Genomic DNA, 17,005 nt, shown 5'->3' with positions numbered 1-17,005 from the left:
GCTGGGGACGCCAGGATTGAGTGTCCTGTCCCTCCTGGGGACAGTGGGTGCTGGGGACCCCAGAACTGGCTGCCCCTCCTGGGGACGGTAGGATGTTCAGAGTTCCTGGCATAACAGAAGGAGCTGCAGCTATGGGGCCTGGACAGGCGAGGCCCCCCATGGCTGCCGTTGCTGCCCTTGCTGTCTGCCCTCAGCACACCCCCAGGGTACCCCTTGGCCCCATGGGCAGGGGAGCCTGCTGCTGTGGTCTTTGGTGCCATCGCCCTGAGCCTCCTCGGTGCTGGCAGGTCATGCTGTTCCCAGATGCAGGTGCCTGGCCTGGGCGAGGTGCTGTCATCACTGTTGAGTAGGATGCCAGGGAAGCCAGCACGGTTAATCCCCTGGGGAGAGTGTGCACTAAAGGGAGGATGTGCCCCATGTCTCGCTGGGCACTGGGGGCTTCCTCACGGCGCTGGGGGCTTCCTCACGGCGCTGGGGGCTTCCTCACAGCGCTGGGGGCTTCCTCACGGCGCTGGGGGCTTCCTCACAGCGCTGGGGGCTTCCTCACGGCGCTGGGGTTACCTCTGGGCACTGGGGGCTTCCTCGCGGGCACTGGGGGCTTCCTCACGGGCGCTGGGGGCTTCCTCACGGCGCTGGAGTTGCCTCTGGGTTTGTTTGCAGAGATGAACACTCTCCCTCTAGAAGGTTCTGGTCCGCAGGAAGCACGTAGGAGAAAGGAGAAAGGCACCTAAGCCGGTGCCCCGAGCTGTCCCCGCGCCTGAAGTGGTGGTTTCTCCCCCACTTTGCTCCTGGCCATGCACTGGCCAGGTGCCCATGTGGTGGCTTGCAGGCCGTAGTTGTCATGGTGACGGGCAGGGCAGGCCAGTCCCTCTCCAGGCCTTATCCTGAAGAGCCACCCCTTTGTCTGGGGACAGTGGGCGTGGAGGACGGCTCGTGTGTCCAGCTTACGTTGATGGCCTGTAGGGGGTTGCCTGGGCGGGGGGAGTGTCCCCATCAGTGTCCCTGGCCCTGGAGCACCTGCAGAGGAGGCCTGTCTGATGGGCGTAGGGGTTGCCCCGGGGGCAGTGCTGTCCCCATTGGTGGTCAGTGTCCCTGGCCCTGGAGCACCTGCAGAGGAGGCCTGTCTGATGGCTGTAGGGGTTGCCCCGGGGGCGGTGCTGTCCCCATCGGTGGTCAGTGTCCCTGGCCCTGGAGCACCTGTCTGCTGTGTTGGCTTCCTGCGTCACTTCCACCCTCCCTCAACAGGCGGAAGCAGAGGTTGGCTCCTCTACCCTGCCCCCACTGTGGCTTGGCTGCTGTCACCCCCTGCCCCCTTCCAGCCCCGTTTCCTCCTCTGTAGGGGAGTGTGATGGTGGTGGCCTCGCAGGTGCCAGACACTGGTATCCTGGGTGCCTCTGCCATCCCTGAGGGCGCCTATGGGCTGCCCAGCCTGCTGGACACAGAAATTCCTCTGCATCTGTCCCCACCCTCCCTGGAAGGGGACCTGTGCCCCCTTACTGCGCCCCTACCCCCCATGACCTCAAGGACAGGCAGGTGACCCTGCCTCAGGGGATGCATATGCCAACTCTATCACCTGTGACCCCCAAAGCATGTGCTGGGAGGAACAGAGGCAAGAATGGGGTCCCACTGTAGGCCCTATCCCGGGCCATGCCCCTGCCCCTGGGCACTGCCTTGCTCCTCTGGACCCCCCCAAGGGCCAGGCAGCCACCCCCTCAGCCCACTTCTGCTGCCCGAGGCAGCCCCTCCTCAGGGCCACAGGTGTCTCTGTCATGGTCTCCTTTGGGGGATGGGGGCCGGGATGGACACTAGCCTCCCCTGAGAGCGAAGAGGGAGGCAGGAGTAGGGCAGGTGAGTCAGGTCCTTGGTGGACGGAGGCCCAGGTGCTCAGGCCTCTCCTGGGAGGGCAGAGAGGACCTGGGGTGGAGTGGGGGTGGATGACAGGGGACAGAGACAGTCCAGAGCGCTTTCCCTGGCGTCCCTCCCTACCCCGTCCTCTCCCTGACCCCCGTCGCCACCTCAGCTGCTGCTTTACAGTGGGCAAGCCCGAGAGAGGCAGGCGCACCCTGGGCTGACTGTGGGGTGCTGCTGTCACCTGCCTGGTAATTCTGGGGCGTCCCCAGGTAGCAGGTGCTGAGGACGTGGCCCAGCTGGGAAGGGTGGGTAGCAGTGGAGCATGTCCGGGGCGTGCTGGGTTGTGTGGATGGCAGTGTCCCTGGGGTCGGTGTGAACGTGCTGCCCCCTCCCCAAGGACAGTCCCTGCTCAGCCCAGCAGCTGCCTGGGCCTCCTTGAGAGGTGCCGATTTTTCTTTCTTTCTCCTCAACTTAAGAAAGCCACATAGTTCTCACCTGAGATGGTCGGATATCAAAGAGGGTGACATTATTTTTAAACTTTTTTTATCTGTTTGAAAAGAAGGGAGTCAGAGATTTCCCGCCGATGTCAGCCACAGCTGGGGCAGGAGTCCAGAACCCCCTCTGGGTCCCCGGGGTGCATGCCAGGGACCTCAGTGCTGGAGCTATTACCTGCTGCCTCCCCAGGGTGTCTCACAGGAACCGATCAGAAGCCGAGTGGGGGGACAGGAATCCAGGCAGCCTGCTGTGGGGTGCAGGGTTCCCACGTGAGCGTGCACACAGGCCAGCCCTGCCCGTGTGGGTGAGGCGAGGAGCGTGGTGGACGCTGGCACGGGCCTGTGGCTGGCCTTGGGCTTCCAGGTTGCGAGGCCTCCAGCCGCTGGCAGAGCCTGTCCCCGGGCTTGCTTTAGGGAAAATGGCGTCTTGTTGTAAATTGTACCAGCGATTGTAAAGTGCAGGTGGGGGCGGGCACAGCCTCTGTTCTATTCCGCTCTGGGTGTCATTTTCGCCCCCTTTGGAGCCCCTCATTTGCCAGCGGGCTTTGTGCCGGGCTCGCATTCAGCCCGCCCTGTCATCTGAATAAGCACAGAGGCCTCGTCATTCTCCCGCTGGTTACCCATCAACCAGCCGCTCCGTTTCCGTGGTTACCACCACCTCTGTAAATGTGACCCCAAGCCTGGGGGCGGGGCTGTCAGCAGGCTCTCCACGGGGAGGGGGAGACCGGTGCCCTGCTGGGAGCGTGTCCAGGGCGCCAGGAGGGCCGGGCCAGCCTGGGGCTGTGGGCAAGGATGGGGTGTCTGAGCAGGTGGTAGGACGATTCCAAGGCTGCAGGTTAGAAGGCTCCACTGGCAGGCTTCTGCCTTGTGAGAGCAGAGGATGCCGGGACCAGGATAAGGTGGTGGAGCTGCCTTGATGTATTTAAATTTGCTGCAGGCGCAGTGTTGCGGGTGAGACTGCAGCCTGTGGCGCTGGCCTCCCGCAGGGGTGTGGGACAAGGCTGTTGGATCATGTGATCTGCAGAGAGCCCAGGAGAAAGACAAGACGATGGTCTAGTGACCAGGGCTCTTGGCTGAGAGCAGCGGTCAGCTCAGCTGTGAGTGGTGGTGAGCTGCACTGTCCACACCAACAGCGGAGTAGAGACCAGGGGTCACCCTAGTGAGGAGTGGGCGGGGGGGGTGCAGTGTCACCCAGGGGCGGGCGTTGGGCGCTGTGCTCAGGTCACTGCTGGTGACCCGCCCGCTCAGGGTGCCTGGTGCCGCCACCTCCCACCGCAGCTTCTTGGAGAAGGTGACTGCCTGACCCGCACGGGAGGCGTGGGCTGAGAACCCGGCTCCTGACCCTGACCTAGCCTGTCCCAGCTGATGTGGGCCCGTGGGCAGTGAGGGTCCCCCATCTCTGCTTGTGGTCTGCACCTTTCAGGTAAAAATGAAAACTGTAAAAAGATAAAAAACTCCTACCTTACTGAGGGGGCTAAGCCGCCCCCCGAGTGAGCGCCCGAGATTGGGACCCGCATTGAGTTCAGATCAGGTTTCCTGCCGGTTCATCTGGGAGGCAGTGGAGGATGGCCCAAGTCCCTGGACCCTGCTCCCACGTGGGGACCTGGACGGAGCCCCTGGCTCCTGGCTGCCCTCTGGTCCAGCTCCAGCCATTGTGTCTGTCTGCCTCCTTCTCTCTCACAGGCCATTGTTTAAACGAGTAAATAAATGAAACTACAAAATATTTATTTGAAAGAGTTACAAAGAGAAGTTGAGACACATACGCACACAGATCTTGCTTCCACTGGTTCACTCCCCAGATGCCCGCAACAGCCGGAGCTGGGCCAGGCTGAAGCCAGGAGCCTGGGTCTTCTTCCGGGTCTCCCACATGGGGCAGGGGCCCAGAGACTTGGACCATCTGCTTCTTCCCAGGCTGTTAGCAGGGAGCTGGATCCAAAATGGAGCCGCCGGGTCTTGAATGGGTGCCCTTGTGGGAAGGTGCTGCTGCAGGAAGCAGCTTCACACACTATACTACAGCGTCGGCCCCTGTGAAAGTTTCTAAATAATAAAAGAAAAATCCGTCACGTTTTGGAGAGATCCGCTGTCCAGCTTTGCAATGTCCCCGGATTACAAGGCTCACTGTCCCAGGCCCTCCTCTCCATTCATCCATTCCCTCAGGATTTTTAGGGGACATTTTAAAAACGTCAGTCAGGTAGATTCTGTAATTCCTTTTTAAGTCAAACTGGCCGAGGCTCGCCTGGGCGGCCCTGAGGGGAGAAAGTGGGACGTCATGGGCGGCTAGGGCCAAAGCTTGTGAGGAACTAAGCCGGGGGCGGGCGGAGGGATGGGGCCCCGCGTGCGGCCCCTGCGCGGCAGGTGCACGGGAGGTCGGGCCGCTGTGGCGTCCGCTCGGCGGGGACAGCGAGTGCGTGTCCTCTCCGCAGTCCGCGTCCTCCTGCGGCTCATTGCCCTAGCAGCGCCGTCTGTCCAGAACACATCTCCTTAGCTTCCCGTTCTGGGGTCTCTGGTATGTCTCCAAAATTCTCTAATTTTAAAAAAAGATTTATTTATTTTTATTTGAAAGGCAGAGGTATATACAGAGAAGGAAGGCCAGGGAGACAGAGCTTCCATCTGCTGGGTCACTTCCCAAACGGCCAGGGCCGTGGACGGGCAGTCAGGGTGCAGCTTTTTGCAGAGTGGGTGTCAGCCAGTGGTCACTCGGTGCCCGTACCACACTGGCCGTGAGCCTGGCAGGTGTATCCCTGAAGAACCCCAGGGTGAGGCCAGCTCCCTCACCCCCAAGCTGGGCAGTGATTCTGGGAGCACAATGAGTTGCATGGGGGAGCAGTCACTATCCTGTGCACACACTGACCTGTCTCACAGTCATGGTTGGACTGGGGCTCCTGGGGTCCCCGCGGCAGCTGCCCCTGCAGTCCAGGGGCCACCTAGCAGAGGCCTTAGTGCTTAGGGCCCTGGGGCTGACTTTAGCGTCCCCTAGCAGAGTGGGAAACCCCACTTGGTGGAGGGCACCGTGCCACAGGTAGGGGTTGCGGCCCCAGATGCTTGCATTTCTGGCTGTGACACTCAGGACACAGTGTCAGTGGCTGTTTGTTGGTTCGGGATTCCAGAGTAAAGGAAGCACCTTGGCACTCCCAGCGCTGGGCACACGCTGGCTGTGGAAGAACACGAGGTCAGGCAGGTGCTGTTTGCAGCAGCAGCGCCCTGGCGGGCTGTGGGGTATGGGTGCCTTTGGGGACCCCAGCTGGCGAGTCTGTCCCTGCTGCCTCGGCCCACTTGCCACGCTGCCCAGGAACCCCAGACACCTCACGTGGGAACATCCCTTGGGGACTGGAGGGGATTTGTTCCTCTGTCTGCCCTAGCCAGACCCACACAGGCAACCCAGCTTCTCCCAGGCCTGTGCCAAGTCCGGCTTGATGCCAGGAACTTGAGCTGAGCCGTCTCCCTGGGCTCACATCCATGCACGAGCACACACCACACTCACAAACGCCCGTTCCCCCAACACCCTGGCTGCCCGGGCCCCAGCTTCAGCCTGGCCAGGGACGCCCAGAGGGCATGGCTGTGGCTTCTCTCCCTTGGTACCCTCATGCCACGGCCTGGTACACAGCAGCTGCAGATGCTTCAATTAATGAGTGACGACACTTGTAATTAGAGTTCCTGAGTTTGGGTTCCAGATTAGGATCTTTGCAAACACGTTCTACCTAATACTTTTAATTATGATATGTTGTACCCATCGTTAGCCGTGGTGATTAGGGAGTGGACTGGGCTGCCCTTCTCGGGCCCTTGGGCGTGCCCTAGGAGGGAAACCCAATTTGTAACTTTTAGGTTTTCTTTTAATCACTTAATAACAGGATATTTGGTGTTAGATTAATCTCTTCCATCTGGTCAGACCCAGGCTAATGGGCTGAAAGGATTTAGAGTAAGTGTTCTGTGTTAGAGCTTGGATGTGTGTGAGTGAGTGTGTGTGTGTGTGATGGTGTGGGGTGTGACTGTGTGGGTGTGTGGTGTTTGTGTGTGTGTGTGTGAGTGTTGTCAAGGGTGTAGGTGTGTGTGGTGTGTGTGTGTGAGTGTTGTCAAGGGTGTAGGTGTGTGGTGTGTGTGTGAGTGTTGTCAAGGGTGTAGGTGTGTGTGAGTGTGAGGTCAAGGGTGTAGGTGTGTGTGTGTGTGTGGTGTGTGGGTGTGTGTGTGTGAGTGTGAGGTCAAGGGTGTAGGTGTGTGTGTGTGTGTGGTGTGTGGGTGTGTGTGTGTGTGAGTGTGAGGTCAAGGGTGTAGGTGTGTGTGTGGTGTGTGGGTGGGTGTGTGTGTGAGTGTGAGGTCAAGGGTGTAGGTGTGTTGTGTGTGTGGTGTGTGTGTGTGTGTGTGTGAGTGTGAGGTCAAGGGTGTAGGTGTGTGTGGTGTGTGTGTTTGTGTGTGTGTGAGTGTGAGGTCAAGGGTGTAGGTGTGTGTGGTGTGTGTGTGAGTGTTGTCAAGGGTGTAGGTGTGTGTGTGTGTGTGTGTGAGTGTGAGTGTGAGGTCAAGGGTGTAGGTGTGTGTGTGGGTGTGTGTGAGTGTGAGGTCAAGGGTGTAGGTGTGTGTGTGGTGTGTGGGTGGGTGTGTGTGTGAGTGTGAGGTCAAGGGTGTAGGTGTGTGTGTGGTGTGTGGGTGGGTCTGTGTGTGTGAGTGTGAGGTCAAGGGTGTAGGTGTGTGTGTGGGTGTGTGTGAGTGTGAGGTCAAGGGTGTAGGTGTGTGTGTGGTGTGTGGGTGGGTGTGTGTGTGAGTGTGAGGTCAAGGGTGTAGGTGTGTGTGTGGTGTGTGGGTGGGTGTGTGTGTGAGTGTGAGGTCAAGGGTGTAGGTGTGTGTGGTGTGTGTGTTTGTGTGTGTGTGAGTGTGAGGTCAAGGGTGTAGGTGTGTGTGGTGTGTGTGTTTGTGTGTGTGTGAGTGTGAGGTCAAGGGTGTAGGTGTGGGTGTGGGTGTGTGGTTGAGGGTGCAGGCATGGGTGTTGACTGGAGGACGTGAGGGGTGTAAACAGTTGGCGCTCTGCGGCCTTAGGAGTCAGGTGGGAGGATGGACAGAGCAGAGCTGGCCAGCAAAGGGAGGGACCACATCAGGACCTGAAGTGTCAGAGGGCAAAGAGTGGGTGAAGGGTGCCAGGTCCCAAGCAGGAGTGTCACCCAGACTGGTTCCCAAGTGGAAGATTGACCTGTAGAGGGAGGTGGCTGCTGGTGCCCTGGTGTCTGTGGTGGACATGGACAGTGTCAGGCGCCCATCGGTGAGGCTGGCCTGGCTCCTTGGGCGTGTGGACATGGCTGGGTGTGGGCGGTATGTGAGGGGATGCTGTGGCTGCCCAGGTGGCTGGCAACTTCTCAATGGTGGCATGTCTGTGGCCCAGCTCCTGCCTGACGAGCTGACGGGAGCCACCTGCCACACCGGCATGAGGTGTGGGTCGGCCTGTAGGGGCGGGGAGACCAGACCTGCTGCCTGGCAGTGCCCAGCCCGAGACTCAGTCTTTGGTCCAGATATGGGCAGCAAGGCCACCATCTGGTTGTGGAGAGGAGGGGGTGGCTGCTGGGAGGGTGGGAGAAAGGAGCTAAAATGCACATGGGCTGTGGCACCGTGGGCTGTGGCACCGTGGGCTGTGGCACTGTGGGCTGTGGCACCGTGGGCTGTGGCACTGTGGGCTCACAGGGAGGCTCTGGAAGCTTTCTGCCTCCTTGCTATGCCCACCCGCGTGGGCTCCTGGATGCGGCTGGGATTTTCTCAGCAAATCTTTAACCGGGAGAAAACCCTGCTTTCTGTTCTCAGTGGGCGTAAGCGATGTCCTGGCCAATATTTAACCTGTGAGCGAGATGGGATGTCCCTTCCTCACGGGTTGGTGGGAAGGAGCCTTGGGCAGCATGGCCAGCTGCCTGGGCTGGGGGCTGGAGGGCCAGCAGCCGGCCTCCCCCAGCCCCTGGTCACTGAGCTCTGCCATGTCGCCCGGGAGGGCCATGGGGTCACAGCAGTGAGCAGGCAGGGGGCTGCAGGGGGCTTGGGTGTAAATGTGAAGATAATTGCCTCCTGCCTGGGGCACGGGGTGGTGGCAGGCTGCCCCCGGCTCCTCGTACCTGCTGGACAGTCAGTACGTGGGGCTTGCCCTGTCTTTCTTGTTCTCAAGTAGATCAATGCAAGCAAACACCCTCACGTTCACCATCCACTTTGGCTGCCAGATGTGGGGCGTCTGTGGCAGGTGCTTGGGGCTGCCACAGTCACACTGGAAGGTGGTGGCGTGGGGGCTGGAACGAGGCCCACGCTTGTTCTCAGCCATCTGTACGCCCTTCATCTTGGCCTGAGAGCCTTGCCATCATCAGAGTGGGGGCGGGGGCTGCATTTATAGCTTGGGCGGGGAAGGGGGAAGTTGGACAGGCTCCCTGTGGCACTGCCAGCGTCAGTCTTGGGACTTAGCTGGCAGAGGTAGGCCCTAGGTGGGTTGCCAAGAGGCAGGGATCCTGGGTGCCAGTCTAGGGCCTCGGGCTTCTCAGTGAGGCCTTGAAGCTGAGGAAGGATTCAGAATGCTTGTCATTTACAAGAGCTGACAGCGTCTGACACGGACTGGGGACCTCTTTGCTATGACAGCCTGGGCACTGAGAGCCCAGGACCCTGCTCAGTGCCCCTGGAGCTGAGTGTGGGCAAGTCCAGAGCCCCCTCCACGGGCACTGCTGGCCTCCTGACCCCCTAGGGAGCCCCTGCTTCAGCACCCCACCCCTAGCACTCCTAAAAAAGGAACAGGGGAGCTCTGCTCAATAAACACATTTCTCCTTGCATATTGAGTTGGGAAAGCAGGGCAGGCGGAGTGCCTGGTGGTTGCCAGTGGGTGCTGTTGAGGCCTGTGGGGAAGGGGCCCTTTGGTGACCCTCGGCCTGTGCCCGAGCTGTGCCGTGGCCTCATGGAGGCAAGCCTGACGTCTCCAAGGTTGGAAGGTGCCTTGGTGACTCCACTTCGTCCATGCCAGGCCCCCTTAACCTTTACCAGCAGGGCTCCCATATGGTGTTACGTGTGTCTGGGAGCAGCTTCCTCCCCAAGGAGTGGCTTGCACACAAGGCCAGTCCCCAAGATCCAGTCCTGAGTGGAAGGTCGCGCGGGGTGCACCTGACCAGCTGCCGGCACTGTCCAGCAGTGCATGGGCTTATGTGGTCATGTGGACAGCCTCTTTCAGATCGCAGCCATTGCTTGGAGACACCCCACACCATGACGCTGAGTCAGTCACTCCCCGCCTGTCCCTCTTGTCCCTGGCCAGGCCAGTCTCTGTCTCTCTGGGCACAACTGTCCCTTTTTTGTCTCAGTGTAGCTGTGGTGTGCCCTATGCCCTCCCGTGTGCCCTATGCCCTCCCGGATGCCCCATGCCCTCCCATGTACCCCATGCCCTCCCCTGTGCCCCATGCCCTCCCATGTACCCCATGCCCTCCTGTGAGTTCCTGACTCCTGGCTTTGACATAGCCCGAGCCAGCTGATGTGAGGGTTTAAGGAGCCAACAGTGGGTGAGAGTTCTCTCTATATATATCTTTTTTTTTTTTTAAAGATTTATTTTTATTATTTTTTCATTGGAAAGGCGGATATACAGAGAGGAGAGACAGAGAGGAAGATCTTCCGTCCGATGATTCACTCCCCAAGTGAGCGCAACGGGCCGATACTATGCCGATCCGAAGCCAGGAGCCTCTTCCGGGTCTCCCACGCGGGTGCAGGTTCCCAAAGCTTTGGGCCGTCCTCGACTGCTTTCCCAGGCCACAGGCAGGGAGCTGGAAGGGAAGCTGGGCTGCCGGGATTAGAACCGGCGCCCATATGGGATCCCGGGCGTGCTAGGTGAGGACCTTAACCACTTGCGCCACCGCGCCGGGCCCTATATATATCTTTGAAAACAAAACCCAAAAAACAACCCAGTGGTAGGTGTGGCCAGTCTGCTTCCCATGGAATGTTCCATTGGTGCTTACATGGGGGCAGGGCGTACAGTGAGCCAGCAGGGGTGCTGGTGCAGGAGATGGGGGGCTGCACCTGCTGGGGGGGCTCCGGGTCTCAGGTGGTACTGCCCTGGCTGACTGGCTGACTGGCTGAGACTGGCTAAGGGGCTGGCCGGGTGTGCTCCCCAAAACAGGTGTCAGCACCATGAAGTATGGGGTCCTGGGCATGCTCAGGGTGGGTGCTGGACAGGCTCAGAGTGGGCACTGGCGCCAGGCACTGGACAGCCTCTTGGTGGGCACTGGACAGGCTCAGGGTGGGTTCTGGGAGCCTGGCTCTGGTCCCTTCCCAAGGCCTGTGATACCAGTAGGGAAGAGGGCATGAGGACTCCCATGCCCACCCCACAAGGGGTTCCATGTGAGGAGAAACCCAAAGCATGGGTCACTTGGAACCTCCCCTACTATCTTCTAGTGGGGAACCTGGCAGGCAGCTGGCATGGGCTGCCTGGTGCTAGCCAGGCTGTGCAGGTGCCCTGGTACCCTGTGAGTTGGCAGTGAGGGGAAGCCACAGGTGTGTCATAACCCCAGCATAAGCGGGTGCGAATGTCGAGTGACAGGACACCTGATTAGCCTGAGACGCTCCTCCCCAGGGCTGCCCTGGTTAGTGGCAGACGCTCCGCCCCGAGGGCTGCGCCGTTGGATCCTGCTGCGTGAGCCTTGGTCTTTGTTGCTGAGATGCCCATGGGTCACAGGCCTTGCGAAGGGATTCAAACCTGGTCCCTGCTGTCTGACCTTGAGCGATTCAGATGCCGCTGAGAGCCAGGCTGTGAATGGTGCCATGTGGCTGCCAGGGCCTCAGGGGGGGCAGCACCCAGGGGCCCCCACAGTCTTAGCCCCAGGCTGGCCAGTAGCTGTAGTTCCCTGGCACAAGATCAAACTGCCTACAGGCGATGCCCTGACTGTGGCGGTGCCAGGCGTTGGTGACAGCAGCCCCAGGAGGTGCCGCCCGCTTTCCCCGCTGCCTCTTCTGTGAACTTAGAAGCAAACACCATCCTCTACTGAGACCAGACCACTCGCTGCCTGCTGGGCTGCCAGGCACTGGGCGCTCTGCCCTTCAGCCGCCTTGGGCCACCTGCTGCTGGGTCTGAGCTGGCAGGGAGGAGAAGCAGGCCCTGGGGTGTGGAGGAGAGACGATCCTCCTCGGGTTGGGGCTGTTCCAGCACAGCTCAGGCTGAGCCTATGGCCTACAAGGAAATGGCATCTGGACAGACGGCAGGGAGTAGGCCACGTCCCCAACATTTAGTGCCAAGGGCTTTTTGGGGTCTGCGCCACTGCTCTGGGCTGCCCACTGTGGGCTTCCCATGCTGGGGGCGGGTTGGATGGGGCGCTGGCTAGCCCAGGGCATGCTGAGGAGGCCTGGGCTCTTAACTTCACAATAGCACCAGGTGCCAGAACAAACACAGCAGCCATGTGTGATCTGAGATCAGACTGTCCTCCCCAACACTGTCACCAGGAAACAGCAGCGCCTGCCGTGTGCTCGTCCCAGGCCTTTGCCGAAGCAAAAACAAAAACCAAACTGGGCAAGAGGCTCACGGTGGCGGGGAGGTGTCGCCGTGGGGAAGGCGGTGCAGGCTGTTCTGGGGTGACGTGACGACAGTGTGGAGGTGAGCTGAGATGGCAGAGCCCGAGTGCCTCTGGCTGCGCCTTTGCCCTCAGCTGTGGCCTGTGCCCATGACCTTTGCCATCATCACCCCCTGGAGGTGCAGGGGTCGGCGGCCTTAGGGACATCTGCATCACTGTGTGGCCTTTGCTGTCCCCAGCTCCGGGGCCTCTCCTTTGTCCAGCCTGAAGCTCAGCCCCTACCGCCCTGGGCCCCGGCTGTGGCCCCGTTCTGAGCTTCCCAACTCTGGTGAGACTCCTGGAAACCCCGCCCTGCCACCCCACTGCACACACTGGAGGGGGCATCGCACAGGTCTGCTGTGTCTGGTCTGGGGTTGCTCACCAAGCTGGACGCCAGCTAGGGCTGTCCCTGGGGGGTCTTTGGGTTAGAATTTGCTTCCTTTTGGGGGAGGGACCCCCACAGCGTGGAGGGACCACATTCTGCCCATCTTATTTTACCGAGGTGGACACTGGGGCTGCGTCCACGTTTTGGCGCCCACGAGTGGTGCTGCCAGGAGCCTGGGTGTGGGCAGCCACAATCTGAAAGTACAGCTGGGGAGCTGTTGGGTGTGCAAGCAGATGGGGGAATTGGGGAGCTGCTAGGTATCCCCTGGGCAGCTGTAAGGCCAGAGTGGGGCAGCTTCACTTGAGGCTGATGTGTCTGACCCCCTGCCCCAGGCAGCCGTGGGGTTGTGTCGGGGGTCCAAATGGAAGCTGGAGTTCAGGTGGTCATCCTGGGAGGAGGCAGTGGGGCGGGGAAAGCTCAGGGCACGGGCCATGGGGAGGCAAGGAGGAAGACAGGGTCTTGATGGAGCAGCTGGCAAACTGGCCAGGGGCAGTTCTGGGAGTGGGGGAGGAGCAGGGGTACGAGGAGGGCAAGGATGTGGTCTTGACCTTGTGCTCCGGGCAGCTGTTGGGGCTGTCTGCAGCAGTCTGGGGAGAGAAGGGCAGAGGCAGTGGACGGGTCGGCTCCCAGCCAAGTTGCTGCCCTGAGAGCGGGCAGGGCTACGGGGCCGTGGGCTGGTGCGGGCTGCGTTCCAGGAGGTGCGTGACCCCAGGAGCCATTTAGTTCCTGGGAGAGCGAGCAGGAGAGAGACCCAGAGAAGATGGGCTGCTTCTGGCAACAGAGGAGCCTCCCACCCATTGCCCATGGGTGCAGAGGTGCAGGGGCCGGCGGGACTGATGGGTTGTCCACTGTGGAAGGGGGGGGCAGGTGGGTGCTGGGGATGGAGGGGATGGTGAGGACCAGCCATGGTGGCTTCACCTGGCCCCAACTCAGTGGCACGTGTCCTGGCCAGCCCTGCCAGGAGGAGTTGCTGATCAGAAAGACCCGGAGGTTGCCCAATGGTGCCAGTCCTGGGGGCTCAGCATCGAGGCCCCGGTAGGGCAGCCAGGACGCTGAGCGCTTACTTCTGGGGTCGCAGAACACTTAAGGTTTGGTTGTGGCAAAGGCCAAGGCGAGAATGCGACAGTGGGAGGACACGGGCCAGGTGGGCTGCGTTGGCTAAGGGACGGCTCCGTGCCCGGGGCACAGCAGTCCTGGCTCACGAGGTGCCCCCGTGTCCTGCTTGGAAGGATGCTGAGCCCCTGGCTCAGGTCTCTGGGGTCTGCAGATCCCGTCTGTCTGGGACCAGGGCTTCGGGCACTGGGGTGGGGCACGGTTCAGTGCCTGGGAACACATCAGTGTTGGATGCCAAGGGCAGTGAGATCTGAGTTCTGTGCGTGTCTCATACTGTGTCCAGCTTGGTGCTGGTGAGAACCCAGCCTGGACTTAGGGTGTCATTGTGCTGTTTGAGCTGTCAGGCTCACAGCTTGCTGGCCTCCACCCTGGATGTCCCAGCTCTCCGCCGGGCCTGGCATAGCCGAGTCAGGGTGCTGGGAACCAACACATTATCCCCACAGAGCCTGACTGTCCTCTGCATGGCCCCCCGTGTGGCCCTGCCAGCCTGGCTCCCCAGTGTGGCCCTCCCAGCCTGGCTCCCCAGTGAAGTCTCCCTGTGTGGCCTCCCCAGCATGGCCCCCAGTGTGGTCCTCCCAGCCTGGCTGTCCCCAGCGTGACCTCCCCGTGTGGCGTCCTCAGCATGACCTCCCCAGAGTGACATTTGGTTGCCACAAGGAAGGAGGCAGGACTTTCCATTCTTGTTATGGCTGAGCCAAGAGGTTCAGGGTCCCTCACAACACCCTGGGGTTGAAGCGGCCGTGGGTCTTGGGAAGGAGCAGGTGCGGCCTGCAGTTGGGATGGGGCAGACGATGCCATCCTGGTGGCTGGGCTCTGCGGTCACTGCCCGCTCCCCCGCCTGCACTTCCTCATTCCTCCCCCGGCTGCACCCCGAGGTGTGTGAGCACAGGTGCCGGCTGCTGTTGACTCTGTTTTCTCCTTTTGTTCTGCGGAAGCTGCAGACAGAGGTGTGTGCGCCGAGGGCCTCAAGGTGTAGACAAGGGCTGGAGGTGCATTTTGCAGGAGTGGCAGTTCCAGGCGCTTAGGGGGATGGCAGGGGACAGTGAGTGGGTGCTCAGTGCCCACCGGGCGTTCCCAGGGACTGTGTGCCCACCGGGCGTTCCCAGGGCTCTGCTTGGGTCTCCATTTTTCTCACCTGTTGCCGGTGGGTCCCTGGGGTGTGATAATGAGCTGGTGGGAGTCGTGGCGCCTTCCGTAGGTGGAAGTGCTTTCCCTGTGGTCCGCAGGACAGCTGCGGCTCCCACGCATCGGGGAAGGCCTGGTCTCAGTGTGCTGCCCTGTCTGCTGCTGCTCTGCCTCCCCAGTTCCGAGGTGGCACCTGGGTTTTGTCACCTAGCAGAGTGCTCTGGGAGAACCACGCAGCCCCTGCCCAGACCTAGGGTCCCCAGGGCCGCAGCGGGCTGGACCTCCAGCCTGCTCTTGTGTGCGGCCCTGTGAAGCAGCATGCTGGGTAGAGATGGACAGAGAGACCACCACGTTGACGTAGCTCACGTGGGAGCCCAGGTTGGGCAGGTGAGATTGGAGTGGGCACGGGGGTGTTGGGGTGGGCTGCAGGAAAGCAGCAGGAGGCCCACGGTGGCCTGGGTGGGCAGGGAATGCGTGTCAGACCCTGGACCTGGACGGGGCCAGCGCAGGGTGTGCAAGTGACCCAAGCCTGCTTGTGCCCCCAGACGGCATCCACAGCGTCACGGCGCTCTGCACGCTCCGCGTCACCATCATCACGGATGACATGCTGACCAACAGCATCACCGTGCGGCTCGAGAACATGTGGCAGGAGCGCTTCCTCTCGCCGCTGCTGGCCCTCTTCGTGGAGGGCGTGGCCACCGTGCTGTCCACCACCAAGGACGACGTCTTTGTCTTCAACATCCAGAACGACACGGACGGCAGCGGCAACATCCTCAACGTGAGCTTCTCGGCGCTGCTGCCCGGCGCCGGCCGCGGCCGCTTCTTCCCTTCCGAGGAGCTGCAGGAACACATCTACCTGAACCGCTCGCTGCTCACCACCATCTCCGCCCAGCGCGTGCTGCCCTTTGACGACAACATCTGCCTGCGGGAGCCCTGTGAGAACTACATGAAGTGCGTGTCGGTGCTGAGGTTCGACAGCTCCGCCCCCTTCATCAACTCCACCAGCGTGCTCTTCCGGCCCATCCACCCCATCAACGGCCTGCGCTGCCGCTGCCCGCCCGGCTTCACCGGCGACTACTGCGAGACCGAGATCGACCTCTGCTACTCCAGCCCCTGCGGCGCCAACGGCCGCTGCCGCAGCCGCGAGGGCGGCTACACCTGCGAATGCTTCGAGGACTTCACAGGTGAGGGGCCTGCGCCCGTGCCTTGCACACACACACACACACACACGGCCTAGGAGGGTGGTCCCTGCGTCTCCTCCATGCTCCTGATGGGGGCAGAGGATAAAGGACAGGTGCCGTGTCCAGGGGTCCGCTTCTGGAACCTGGGAGAATTTTAGACCTGGTTCCTCCCTCAGCCAAGCTCATATTTGCACGACACGCTTCAAGTTTTTAAAGATCTGTTTTATTTATTTGTTGAAAAGGCAGAGTAACAGGGTGAGGGTGGGGAGTGGGATCCTCCATACGTCAGTTTACTCTCCAGTGGCCACGGTCACCACGAGGCCAGGCTGGAGCCAGGAGCCAGGAGCTTCTTCCTGGTCACAGGAGCCCCAAGCACTTGAGCCGTCCTCCGCTGCTCTCCCAGGCTCTAAGCAGGGAGCTGGATGGGAAGTGGAGCAGCTGGGACAAGAACCGGCGCCCACCTGGCATGCTGGTGTTGCAACCAAGCAGCTTAACTTGCTGGGCCCTGACGCCGGCCCCTCCTGGGGGATCTGTGGTAAAACCTAAACCCACACAAATGACAAGCTGCTTTTGGGGGGTGGCTTTGGAAAGGATATACCTTTGTTCCAGATTTCCTAAGGCGAGCATGTAGGCCCAAGTCATGGCCCCGGCACAGACTCAGAGCCTCCGTTGCTCGGGTGTTGGAACACGAGGCCCTTTGAATATGTGCCCCCTGGCACATCCTGATTGGCTCCACGTGCAGGCAGTGGCGGTTTTTAGAGTCTCCCCGAGAATGTGCGGAGACACGGTTCCCTGCCACAAACCCCCGAATTCCCGGCCACAAAGCTTGCCCAGCTCTTTGATGGCCTGCCGTGTGCCGTGCGGGCTTGGTCGGAAAGCGGAGGTTGGCGGCCCGACGGGGAGTGCTCCCGTCTTTGGGGAGCTCTCTGGGGGATTAGGCGGTGCCTGACTCATACTGGAGGTAACGCAGGGAGATTCCTCGGCAGCCAGGCCCTTGGTTCACGTGTTTAATATAAACACCCAGGAAATCATTAACTGCCCATGTGGGAGTTTTATCCGGCACATAGCGTGAGTTTATCGAGCTTACAACAGCTTACAGCAAGGGCTGCCGGCATTAGCAGGCATTTACCAGGCAGGAAGACGGGGGAGCCTGCAGCTGGCGCATTGAGAGCGGCAGGATGTGTGTGTGCAAAGGTCTGGGGAGAGAGCCAGTGCCAGCACGGGGGTGGGGCACGGTCAGGTGTTCCCGTGGTAACTGACGGTCTCCTGGTCCTGTCCACGTCTCCTGCGTGTCCCGCCATCGCCCAGTGTCGCTCCTCAGTTCCTGGCTGC

The 17,005-nt window shown here is 61.0% G+C and overlaps 1 protein-coding gene across 2 annotated transcripts in view; it reads left to right on the top strand.

The window, feature by feature from the left end:
* CELSR1 (cadherin EGF LAG seven-pass G-type receptor 1) overlaps nucleotides 1–17,005 on the top strand; it is a 79,044-nt gene that overhangs the window by 11,964 nt on the left and 50,075 nt on the right. For both annotated transcript variants that reach the window (XM_040987474.1, XM_040987471.1), the window contains exon 2: nucleotides 15,038–15,676. In XM_040987474.1, coding sequence (XP_040843408.1) covers nucleotides 15,038–15,676 — 639 coding nt within the window. The remainder of the gene's footprint in view (nucleotides 1–15,037; nucleotides 15,677–17,005) is intronic.

The sequence above is a fragment of the Ochotona curzoniae genome, unplaced genomic scaffold, assembly GCF_017591425.1.
Source record: "Ochotona curzoniae isolate NIBS_2020 unplaced genomic scaffold, NIBS_Ocur_1.0 contig_1014, whole genome shotgun sequence".
NCBI classification, from domain to species: Eukaryota; Metazoa; Chordata; class Mammalia; order Lagomorpha; family Ochotonidae; genus Ochotona; species Ochotona curzoniae.
This window is presented reverse-complemented; position numbering and strand designations above follow the sequence as displayed.